Source organism: Octodon degus, unplaced genomic scaffold (genome assembly GCF_000260255.1).
Source record: "Octodon degus isolate 3935 unplaced genomic scaffold, OctDeg1.0 scaffold00002, whole genome shotgun sequence".
NCBI classification, from domain to species: Eukaryota; Metazoa; Chordata; class Mammalia; order Rodentia; family Octodontidae; genus Octodon; species Octodon degus.
The window spans coordinates 26,383,576-26,396,149 of NW_004524578.1; the positions used below are offsets into that span (position 1 = coordinate 26,383,576).

Genomic DNA, 12,574 nt, shown 5'->3' on the forward strand with positions numbered 1-12,574 from the left:
GCAATCCTCCTGCCTTAGCCTCCTGAGTGCTGGGATTACAAGCGTGCGCCACCATGTCCAGCTTTAAGAATCCATTTCTATATCTGAAAAATAGAGGATATATTAATACTTAACATTATTGGAAGGATTAAATGAGTGTTAAGTATGTAATGGAGAGCCTAGCACAAAATTCTTGCATATATGTGTATATATTATGCATATCTTATTAACTATTCTTAGTTTTAAAAATTTTTTTCTTTTTTTATTAGTACATGTTTGTAGTACATAATGATTACATTCCTCAAAGGGAATTGGTGCATGTATATAACACATCTTAATTCCTTTTCCATCCCCTTTCCTCCCTCCCTCAACTATTATTATTCCTGTTAATGTATTCATTCAAAGATTGATTTAATGTATCACTACTTGTCAGGTATTATTGCGTACCTGAACAAGTTGATCATCTCTATTCTCATGGACTGATACTTAGTGTATATTCATTGTTATAAAGTTGTTTTAACAAATTTAAGTGATAGTAAAGTGATTGTCTCAAGTACATTGTAATTATTCCATGCTTCCAGAAATTTGTACATTTGTATTGAACTAACTTTATTTGTTCTGTTAATTGTGTTATTTGTGTATAAGAGCAGCAGTGCACTACTCCTTAAAATGTAAGACAAGAACTCACTTGACTCTTATCCAAAGCAATGAGAATATATTGATGAATCCCAGAAAGTTTACTTTGATTGCTCAATGAAGGATCTGTGGCTCATTAATTTCTTTTGTCTATTTAAGAGTAGGTGGTTGGGTATAATTTATAAAGAGGTTTTAAAAGAAGTATTCCAAGAGGAATTAAATCTAGAATGATCTTTTGTCCTTAAATAGTTGAAATGTCTATGTAACAAAGATACTGCATTTAAATGTTATATAATGGGAAGGTGGATTCATTTGTGTGTGTGTGTGTGTGTGTGTGGTGCTCAGGATTGAACCTAGGGCCTTGTGTGTGCTAGGCAAGTGCTCTGCCATTGAGCTGTATCTCCAACTGAAGGTAGAATCTTGAGCAATGGATAATAAGGGAACTAATTAAATGTGTGTTTTGTTTTGTTGTTTATTTATTTATTTATTGATTTGCGGAATCAGGAATTGAACTCAGGCCCTTGCACTTGCCAGGGAAGCACTTATTCTACTGAGCCATCTCCCTGGCCCCTGTTTTTTAATATTTTTGAGACAGTCTTGCTGTGTAGTTCAAGATAGCCTCAAACTGATAGCAGTCTTCCTGCTTCCAGGCTCCTGAGTGCTGGGGTTACAAGCATTCCTGTGAATTTGAAAAACAGAGTTGCTGGTTTTAATCACTTCATTTTTTATTATAGTTTACTAGATTATACAGTTTTGCAAAAATATGTGAAGTCCTCAACATGAATTGTGTACATGGTGATTATTGAGTTTTCCATTGCACTTTTTTTCTCTCTCTTTGAGCTAGGACCTCACTATAGCCCAGGCTGTCCTTGAACTTGCTATCTACCTGAACCATGCCCTGCTTCATACTTATATTTCATATAAGTATACTGATACTTATAGCTCTGTGTGTGTGTGTGTGTGTGTGTGTGTGTGTGTGTGTGTGTGTATAGATGAAGTTTTGCTAATTTTCCAGGCTGGTCTCAATCTTTTGGTACCCTTGACTCAGCTTCTGAAGTAGATGGCACTGCAGGCACCTGCCACCACATTGGCTGCCTATTACAGTCCTTTTTATCAAAAGCACAAAGAATGAGAGAGTAGTGTGGTAATGTTACAGGGGAATGAAACTCCCAACCTGAAAGGTACCTGGAGCGAGTTCTCTAAATCCAGAGAATGAATTTTAGAAACAAATGGAGGTTAAGAGCAGAATATTTTTTAGGGAAAAGAAAGCTTCTGTGGAAGAGAAAGGGACAGAAGGGGGACCGAGGGTTTCCTGCCTCATTACAAGGGAAGCTATCTAAATGTTCCTTAGGCAGGGCTGATTGCCGTCAAAGTTGCTTTCTTTATCAGTCTAATCATACATCAGGAATTCCACTACAGGGGAAGTGGCCTTCACATTCCTTGGGCAGGGCTCCCTGCAGGAGACCTTAAAACCAAAAGGTTATATCTTGCTCAGTGGGCCCCAGATGTCTGACATGAGCCATAGAAGTTAGAAGGGTTTTTAAGGGCCGGGGAGATGGCTCCGTAGGATAAGTGCTTAACTGGCAAACGCAAGGATCTGACTTCAATCCCCGGTTCTGCAAAAAAAAAAAAAAAGGAAGGGTTTTCAGGAATGAATTTGTCTAATTTGAAGTGTTTCATAGTAGAAAGGATACAGAATGGAAATACAGACAAAAAATGAGAATAGTGATACTAGCCACCTATCAGAAGGAAGGCCAGTTGGGAAACAGAAAAAGTTATGTTTCCCTGGATCGAGGCAGAGAGAAGGGACATTTCAAACAAAAAATGTCCAAAGCTACTAGAGGGGAAAAAAAGAAAGTGTTCATAATGGAATCAGAGGAAATTTCAGATTGATGAGATCATAGGTCTTCACCTCTCAGTCTGAGGGAACCCATGTTACTGCCAGTATAAAGAAAACACCTATTAAACTTTTGATAGATACTCCTGCAGATTTGTCAGTAACCTAGCCATTGGACCCACTTGCAAACTGAAGAGTACTCACTGTTTTCCCTACACTTGACAATTCATGTGCCCTCAGTAATAATAGTTGGCCAGTTTATTTGAGACAATACCCAGCAGCCATGGAAGATAAAGGGATTAAGCCCCACATTTAATAAGCTATCTCTGCTAAAACTTTAAAAAGGTTATTACATTCCAGATCCTTCTGCTAATGGTAAAGGGGGAAATGAAACTCTCAACCTGAAAGGTACCTGCAATGAGTTTTTGTTCTCTAAAACCAAAGGATGAATTTTAGAAATAAACAGAGGTTATGAGCAGAATGTATTTATTGGGGGAAAGAAAGCTTCTGTCTAAAAGAGCAACCAAAGAGGGGAGTCCAGTCGGGTTGTCCCCAGGAAGCTATCTCTTCTAGGGACTTTTTATAGAGTAAAACCATGTGGTGAGGCAGGTCTGTGGTGATGGAGAACATGGGAACTCGCTTAGGTAGACATGAGGTGGAACAAAACTATGGTCAGCCAATGGGATTACAAGCACCATTGCTCAGGTAAAATTGCTTAAATCAGAATCAAATGGGGAAGTGGGAATGAATATGGAACATGGTCTCTTCCTCTCTTTTAAGGTGATTGATACTTATTTAGCATGTCAATCACTGATGCCCATTCCTAGGGAAGTACGTGGCTACATTTGTTTATTCTTTTGTGTTGAGGTCTGGCCCACAGTGGAAAGTGTCTGTCTCTTCCAAAGTTGCAAAGTCACCTTGTCTTCCATATTGTCTCATTAAGGGCCTATTCCTGTCTGACTGCCTATAATATTTCTGTCTAATTCAGCTGCCTATGACACTAATGTCTCAGTAGCTCTTGAAAATATTAGATAGGAGCCGGGGAGATGGCTCAGTGGAATAAACACTTCCCAGGCAAGCTCAAGGGCCTGAGTTCAATCCCCAGTTCCACAAAAAAAAGAGAAAATATTAGATATCAGGGTCTGCCTGATAGCTCAGCGGACTAAAGCACCTGCTTAGGCAGAGCACAGTGGTCAGGGTTCAATCCCCAGCATGCTGTGCATGCTGAGACAGCAATTGAGATTGGGCATGGTGGTGTGTGCCTGTAATCCCAGCACTTGGAAGGCTGAAAATGGGAGGATCACTATGAGTCTGATCTACATAGTGAGACCCTGTAGACCCTGACCTAAATACAGAAAAATACAGAAAAAAAAAAAAAAATCAGATATCAAGTCAGTGGCATGTAAGATGCTGGGGTCCCCTGGACCCTATCTTTATCATCTTTGTGGACATCATTACTGTCTCCTTCGTGAAAAATCTTTTATATTCATAATTATCCTTTTCTTTTCTGGCTCATGCATGTTTAATTGTTTCTTTGGCTTTGTCTCCTCCAGATTTAAAGTTATGTCTACCCAAGAAAAAATGTCTGCTGTCTATTGGGGGCCTTTAGATAGAACGCTGGAGAGTATGTCTGATTCCCGGTCTCAGCAACTATGACTCCATTCAGCCTGAAGAAGCCAGAGCAGTCATCACCCATTGTTCTCTCACAGAAGTTCCGGGTTACTTCTTCAGAGGGTGGAATATTGTAGGCAGCTAAATTAGATAGAAATATCATAGGCAGTCAGACAGGACTAGGCCTTCAGGGAGACAGTATGGAAGACAAGGTGACTTTGCAAGTTGGAAGAGACAGACACTACTGGTATAGGCCAAATCTTAAGACAAAAGAGTAAACCAATGCAGCCACATACCTCCCTAGGGATGAGCATCAGGAATTGATATTCTAAGTATCAGTCACCTTGAAAAAAGCCCAAAGAGTCACTAACCCAGACACCCACAGGAAGAGACCCTGGTCCTGTGGCTTGGTTCCTCTTTTGGTCCTGGACTTAATCAACTTTACCTGAGCAATGGTGTTATAATCTCATTGGTTGGCCATAGTTTTGTCTCACCTCATGCCCACCTAAGCAAATTCCTGTATTCTTCACCTCAGATCCACCTCACTGCATGGTTTTACTCTGTAAAAATCCCTGGAAGACAGTTTCCTGGGGGCAACTCACTCAGGTCTCCCTTCTGTCCCTCTCTTGGACAGAAGCTTTCTTTCCCCCAATATTCTGCTCTTAACCTCCATTTGTTCCTAAAATTTATTCTTTGGTTTTAGAGAACACAAACTCATCCCAGGTACCTTTCAGGTTGGGAGTTTCATTCCCCTATATTAGTAGTTAATAACCCAGATACACAAAAGAAAATTTGGAATTATTAACTAAAATGAAGGGGTGGGGCTGGGGAGATGGCTCAGTGGAATAAGCGTTTCCCTGCAAATGCAAGGGTCTGAGTTCAATTCCCGGTTCCACCAAAAAAAAAGATGGGTTTTTTTTTTTTTCCAGTTTTGTTTTTTTAGTTTAGATTTTTTTTTTTTTTTTTTTTTTTTTTTTTCCCCAAGACAGGGTCTTGCTTTAACTCACTGCAATCCTCCTTTGTCAGGCTCCCAAATTCTGGGATTACAGGCATGCTCTACTGTGCTTAGCTTAAAATGATATATATGTAATCTATTTATCTATCTTATCTATCTATCATATAATTTTATTATAATTTTCTTCTTTTGCTACTGGGAATCAAAACTCAAGACCTTGTGCTTGCCAGGAAGGTGCTATGCCACTGAGCTATATCCCTGGCCCTCTATATTTGAAGTCAGTCTTTGGACAGAGTTTTTGAAATGTGTTTGATGAATTTCATCAGTCTACCAAATGTTGACCTGATAGCTACAGCCCTGACACTATTCCTTGTTTTATAAGCAAATGTACTCAAAAGTGTCTACCTTCATTGTGTCATTCCATTGACCATTTTTTTTTTGAGACAAGGTCTTGCAATGTAGTGGTCTTGGCTGGCCTTAAACTTGTGATGATAGTCCTGCCTTAGCCTCCCAAATGCTGAGATTATAGGTATATACCATACCACACCCAGCCCCATTTACTCTTTTTTTTTTTAATTTATTTTATTTGTGTGTGTGTGTGTGTGTGTGTGTGTGTGTGGCCAACTCAGCCCACCAGGGGGCGGGGCTGGCTGGCATGTGGTGCTGGGGGATTGAACCGCGGTCCCTGTGCTTTGTTAAGCTTGTTCTAAGGAGGTGCTTTAGACCACTGAGCCATCTCACCAGCCCCCCATTTATTCTTTTACCCCATTAAAAACTAGCTTCTGAGCCAGGCCTTCTGGCACATGTCTATAATCCCAACACTTGAGGCTGAGGAGGAAGATCCTTGTGAGTAAAAGACCAGCCTGGGCTACAAAGTGAACTGAAGGCCAGCCAGAACTGCATAGCGAGACCTTGTCTCAAAAAGACAAAGCAAGCAAGACTCAGGTCCCCCTTTGTCTTTCAGACAGGAGCTTTCTTTCCCCCAATAAATGTATTCTGCTTTAAAAAAAAAAGAATCTTTTGCCCCTTTCATGCACTCATGGGTTCCTAATCCTGTTTATCAGTGGGCACTTCACATCACTTCCAGCCTTATAAACTGTTTTTTGTTGTTGTTGTTGTTGTTGTTGTTGTTGTTTTCTTTCTTTCTTTCTTTTTTTTATTTGTGTGTGTGGCCAGCTCAGCCCACCAGGGGGCGGGGCTGGCTGGCATGTGGTGCTGGGGGATTGAACTGCGGTCCCTTTGTTTTTGCTAAGCTTGTTCTAAGGTGCTTTAGACCACTGAGCCATCTCACCAGCCCTCATAAACTGTTCTTTCTCAGAGTTTCCTCCTGGCTCTTAGGTTGTTCCTGTTTCCTTGAGGCTGCTTTTTAGTTTTGCTCATGAATTTTCCAGAATTATATGCTAAAACTTTCTTTTTATTTTTCATCCATCTGTGTTTGTGCTTCTGTCCTCCACAGTAATGCTTTCCTGAGATATGTCTGGAGCTTGGTCTTTGTGTCTTAGTACTGTGCCTGAAATTATATTTACTCAATTCTACCATCCTTGATCTCAATATTCTAATATCCTTTAAATAATAATAATAATAATAATAATAATAATAATACCTATACAACCTCTAGATTGCCTTATTTTGGTATAAAACTTCACTTAATTGTATCGATTTCTGGTACAAACCTACATCAATGGGGGCCAGGGATATGGATAGCTCAGTGGCATAAGCACCTGCCTGGCAAGCACAAGGTCCTGAGTTCGATCCCTGGTACTCCCCCACAAAAAAAAGCAAACCTACATCTGTCATATTTCTCAGACTTACTCTATTATCTGTTCTTTTTTTTTTATAATTCATGCTGTTTTGGAAAAATATGTTCTAATAAGAAATTATTACAATTAAAGACATTGCTACAAATCCCCCTCAAAATACTTTCCCTTAGCTTTGAACACAATCCATCATTCTTGATACTTTCTAAAGCACTTCTGGAAATACTTTTTGGTGAGTATCTTTAGTTGTGCTTTTGTGGCTGTCTCAGTGTCCTAAGTTGATTCAAAAAATATATTTTTCATTATCATTTTGACTTTGGGAAAGATCCTGAAATTGCAGGTACCTAGATCTGGTGAATAAGTGGATAAAGATGCTCTTAGTTTTATAAACCTGCCTTGCCATTGCATTCAGTTTTTTTTAGCATACCTTGTATAGACACTTCAGATTTACAGAATTGTTTCAGAGAGTAGCAAGAACACTGGGATATTTGTTTTTGAAAGGGGTAGAGTGTATCTTGAGGGGAAATTAATGCCAATTTAACTATAATAATTTTTAAAATTTAAATATTCAGATCCAGGCACAGTGCTACACACGTAACCTCAGCACTCAGAAGACTGAGGCAGGAGGACTGCTGAGTTCAAGGCCAGTGTGGGCTACATAGTGAGTTCAAGGCTATTTGAACTACATAGTGAGATCCTGTCTCAAAAAAAAAAAAAGAACCCTAAAAAATTCAGCGTATGAGCTTTGCACAGTGGCAGTATCGTAGCCAATGAGTTTATCCGAGGCGCAATTATTGCTAATTGAAAAATTCAGCATATTTTCAATCACCTCTTGTACTATTCTTGTCTTCTGCAGGATATTGTGACCTTCCTGTCTCTAACCTTTCTGTCTCCAGATTCGCTTTTTTTTTTTTTTAGATTGGCTTTTATATAGTCTGTTATTTTCATTGGCATCAGAGTGATATTCTAAAATGTATTGTTGTAGTATGTAATTCTTTTTCTAAAAATATTTTTTGGTGGACAGCGGAGATAGCTCAGTGGTTTAAGTACCTGCCTAGGTAAGCGCAAGGACCCAGGTTCGATCCTAGCACCACATGCCATACTGGCACCGTCCCCCAAGATCCAGTGTAGTGACGCATGCCTGTAATCCCAGTGCTAGGGAGGCTGAAATAGGAGGATCACTACAAGTCTGAGCTGCATAATGAGACCCTGTACCAAATACATAAAATTAAAAAATAAAATATAAAAAAAAATTTTTTTTTGGTGATTCTTATTACTCAGCAGTACTTTCACATATCTATGTCCTGCCTGCTCTTACATCATTTAGAGAACTTTTTTCTTTTTTTAAATTAAGTTTATCATTTAGAGCATTTTCAAATGTTCATATTCTATAATCAGTCCAGAGCAGTATGGAATTTAGGAATCTAAATTCCTGCAATCAAATGTTAGGGCCTTTTCACTAAGCTATATCCCCAGCCCATTTTTTAAAAAAATGTTTAATATGAGGCAGAGTTTCAGTCACTAAATTGCCCTGGAAGGGGTTGAATTTGCCATCCTCCTTAGCCTCCCAGAGTGCTTTGATTACAGGTGTTGTGCTGCTACACCTGGTTTAGAATTTAGGGATCTTTAAAAAACTTACCAGATAGTCAAGGTTGATGGAAACACTGACTTTTATAAGTGCCTTAAATTCCTTTGGTGTTTTTGGTTTTGGTTTTGATTTTAGGTTTTTGTTTTGTTTTGTTTCATTTTTTTGTGGAACCGGGGATTGAACTCAGGCCCTTGTGCTTGCCAGGGAAGCGCTTATTTCATTGAGCCATCTCTCGGGTCCCGATTTTAGTTTTTTAAGACAGGGTATCACTACACTGTTCAGATTAGGGTGTTGATGTCCTGCCAAAGCCTCTTGAGTTCTGGGATTATAGCTATGCACCACAATGCCTGGTTTCACTAAGTCTTTAAGTTGTCTGGTTGGGTTGAATATCCAATCCTCCTACCTGAGACTCTTAGAGTGCTGGGCCTACTGGTGTGTGCCTCCATGGCTAGCTGGTTTATTTTGTACCAGAGATTGAACCTAACCCAAGGTTTTCACACTTGAGCTACACTTCCAGCATGATCTTTATTTCCCAGCCAACACATCTTTGAATTTCATACTTGTGACTCAGGTTGAAAACTACTGAGCTTGTCCAAATAAATGAGGCCCAGAAAGATGTAAGACTTGTTGAAATCATGTAATAAGGAGTGTGGCAGAATCTAGAATTCAGTGGTAGTGCACATCTACAATCTAAGAACTCGGGAAGCTGGCAGGAGAAACATGAGTTTGATGCCAGCCCAAGCTACATATCAAAATCCAGCTAGCCTAGACTACAGAGACCTTGTCGTTTTCCTTTCTTTTGAGACCTCCTCTTGAACAGTGAGAACAAATTAAAATGTAGATTCATATTTCTGACACAGTTCTTATTTATTGTTCTTCTGTCCTTCCATGTGGGTTATATTTGAGCTACTGATCTGAAATGACTTCTGAATCTTTACTTTTAATTAACCTTTTATTTGTTCCCTTGTTCATCTTTTATTTATTAATTCAATAAATATTTATTTGAGTACATAAGGAACAGTACAGGACCTGGGGAGTGGATGGTTAAATATTTTGAATGATAGAAATTTCCTATCTTTAAGATCTCATCATATTTTTATATTAAGTTATAAAATACTATATAGAAAAAAGTTAATTTTTTTAGAAAAAAAAGTATAGTGTATTCTTTTCCACTATATTCTTTCTTTTTCTCTTTTACCCAGGGAAAGACCATGTTTGTAGATTTATTGGCTGTGGGAGGAATGATCGATTCAACTATGTGGTCATGCAGTTGCAGGTAGGTTACCTAGAAAATATATCTCAAAATCTTTTCATTTCCATCAGAATACTCAATTATAGTGCATATGAATAAAAATTGAAAACAATTGGCATCATGTCAATATTTTACATTGTGCAGATGGAACTTACTTACCTACTTACTTACTTATTTATTTTTGTACTGGGGATAGAATTTAGGACCGTGCATTTACCAGGCAGGCACTTATGCTGCTGAGCTGGATGGACTTACTTAAATATACTTGATAGAGATTTTCTAAAAATGAAATGGTTGTCCTTGTCAGCTATTTTGATTGACCTGTATATTCACTGATAGTTATTATTGCAAAGTTTTAATCCCAGCATGGATTGTGGGCTATAAAGTCTCGCCCTATTCCTGTTCTTTCCTTCCTTGGTTGCTTCCTTAGGCATTTCAATTTCCCATTTATGTTGCCAGGTGATAGCCATAGTTGCTTACAAATTTCAGCATTAGTTGAGACAAGATAAATGTCATTACTCTCTATCTCTTTCACTGTTGTTTTTGCTTTTTTTTTTAATGTACTACTTGATATTGAATCGAGGGCCTTCACATTTAGCTTCTTCACTAGTTCTTCTTAAATATTTGAGACAGGGTTTCACTAAAACACTATGTTGGTTGGACTAAGCATGAGCCGCCCCCCCCCCCATTTCTTTGTCTATCTGTCTCTCTCTGTTTATGTATTTCCTTCAGTCTCTGTCTTTGCCTTTGTCGGTCTGTACCTCTCTCTTCTCTGCAGCGCAGAAAATCAGTCCCCATCCCTGCACATGCTAGGCAAGGGCTCTACTGGGTAACCTACTTCTAAAAGTGGCTCACCAACTAAATACCGGGTTTTGGGTTGCTCACTTCTCCCTCTGGAGTTAGATTCCAGGTTCTTCTCATCTCAAAGAACTAAACAAAACAGGCAAAAACAATGGTCAAGTTTATTCAAGAAAATAAAAGTGGGGCCAGGGAAATGGCTCAGTGGAATAAGTGCTTGCCTGGCAAACACAAGGGCCTGAGTTCAATCCCTGGTTCAGCAAAAAAATAAATAAATAAAAATAAAATAAAAGTGAAGAGCTGGGGAGAAATGACTGCAGAGTGAGTTTGGGCCAAGTAAAGAGAAAAATAGGGTAAGAGCAAAGGTGAAAGTACACACTGTCTGGGAAACACAGAATGGACTATTGTGGAAAGTTGGGATAGCAAGCTCTTCATACTCTTCATAGCATCAGTGTGTCCTTAATATTGTCCATATCTCAAGGAAATCTGAGAAATTCTACATAAGGGTCCTGAAAAGCAGTGTTTGAATCCCACATCACAGGCTGAAGTCAGTTCTAGGCCATCCTATTGAAAATCTGCTTGAATTATCCTGAGAAGTCCATGTATAGGATTTTGGAAGTTGTTCTGTATATGTATGGGGATTTTGTAATTAATAGGCCATGCCTGCTTCCCCAGCCAGCTTTGCCATGTGCTAAATCTCTTGACTCACTACCACTGAGCTACACTGCTAGCTCCCCTTCTCCTTCCACCATTAACATAGCCCTGTTCCTTCTCTTTTAGATGGGGGTAGAATTTTGTTAAAAGAAAATTCAGCAAGGGACTATGGAAGTATTAGCTACATCAGGAAAAGAGGAAGGCATTCTCTTTTCACTGTCAGCTCTTCTGTTCATACACTATAGTAACCCTCAACACTTGAAAGCCATGATGCACTTTGCTGCCTAAGGGTAAATTCTCAGGATTTCATCTTTAGTAAACTTTATTTTGGTCATTTTATTTATTTATTTATTTTTTAAAATCCTATTTATTTATTTGGTACAGAGCTATCTCCCCAGTCCCTGGACATTTTATTTATTTTCTTTTACCTGCCTACCTAATGTTGACTTCAGAGACACTGATTTTCATCAGAAGGCTTTTCTTTTTTTCCCTTGTCTTTCAGCATTTCGTTTCAACTCAAAGATAGACTTTACTCTGAAAATCTTTTGATTATGTGATTTACTATCTCTTGAACTGGCAGTTTTATTTCTTGAAGAGCTGCCCTTGGGCATTAATGTGGACCCTGCCAGGTGTGGTGGCACATACCTGTAATCCCAGTGCTTGGGAGTCTGAGACAGGAGCATTGTTGTGAGTTCAAGACCAGCCTGGGCTACAAAGTGAGCTCCAGGCCAACCTGAACTGCTTAGTGAGACCCTATCTCAAAAAGACCCTGCTTTTTCTCACCTTGACCAGAATTTTTTGTTTTTTTAATACTTTATTTGATTCTCCTCATAATCCCATGAGGGGAGAGGACAGGTTTTATCCCCATTTTGCAAATGGAGACGGTGAAGCTAAAGGAGGTTTTTTATTTTCCTAGAACTAACTTGTTGGGCTTTAAAGCTTAGAAGTCTGAGGCCAATATTCTTGCAGTAATATTTAGAGCAATTTTTCCTTTTTCTTGTTTTTTTTTGTTTTTTGTTTTTTTGTTTTTGCAGAACCGGGGACTGAACTCAGACCCTTGTGCTTGCCAGGGAAGTGATTAGTCTACTGAGCCATCTCCCTGACCCCAGAGCAGTTTTTCTTAATCTACAGTATCTCAATCTTAGGACGTCCTCTCTTAAATTCTTTTCTTTTTTTAAGGGGTGTGTGTGTGTGTGTGTGTGTGTGTGTGTGTGTGTGTGGTGATGGTGCACAGGAGTCCTATATGCAAGGCAAGTATGCTACCACTGAGCAACATTCCCAGGCTCAGTTAAAATCTTACATTCACCAAAATGTCATTTTCTATAAATGGAAATACTCTCATTACTGGGAAAAGCGAGGAGACATATATATCATGTAACAGTGGCCTTTGTAGCCTTTGGGATGCTTGTTGAGATTTAACTGGGGGCCAGGGAGATAGCTTAGTAGAATAAGCACCTACCTGGCAAGTGCAGGGTCCTGAGTTCAATCCCCAGTACCACACACACAC

At 39.1% G+C, this 12,574-nt stretch overlaps 1 protein-coding gene and 1 non-coding gene across 5 annotated transcripts in view; both read left to right on the top strand.

Moving 5' to 3' along the window:
* The window catches only part of Ttbk2 (tau tubulin kinase 2), a 169,937-nt gene that overhangs the window by 94,052 nt on the left and 63,311 nt on the right, over positions 1-12,574 (top strand). For all 4 annotated transcript variants that reach the window (XM_004623364.2, XM_023711161.1, XM_023711152.1 and 1 more), the window contains one exon: positions 9,566-9,639. In XM_004623364.2, the coding sequence (XP_004623421.1) occupies positions 9,566-9,639 (74 nt within the window). The remainder of the gene's footprint in view (positions 1-9,565; positions 9,640-12,574) is intronic.
* Positions 7,517-7,651, top strand: LOC111816260. The gene has a single exon (XR_002820699.1). It is a non-coding gene; the product is annotated as a U4 spliceosomal RNA (small nuclear RNA).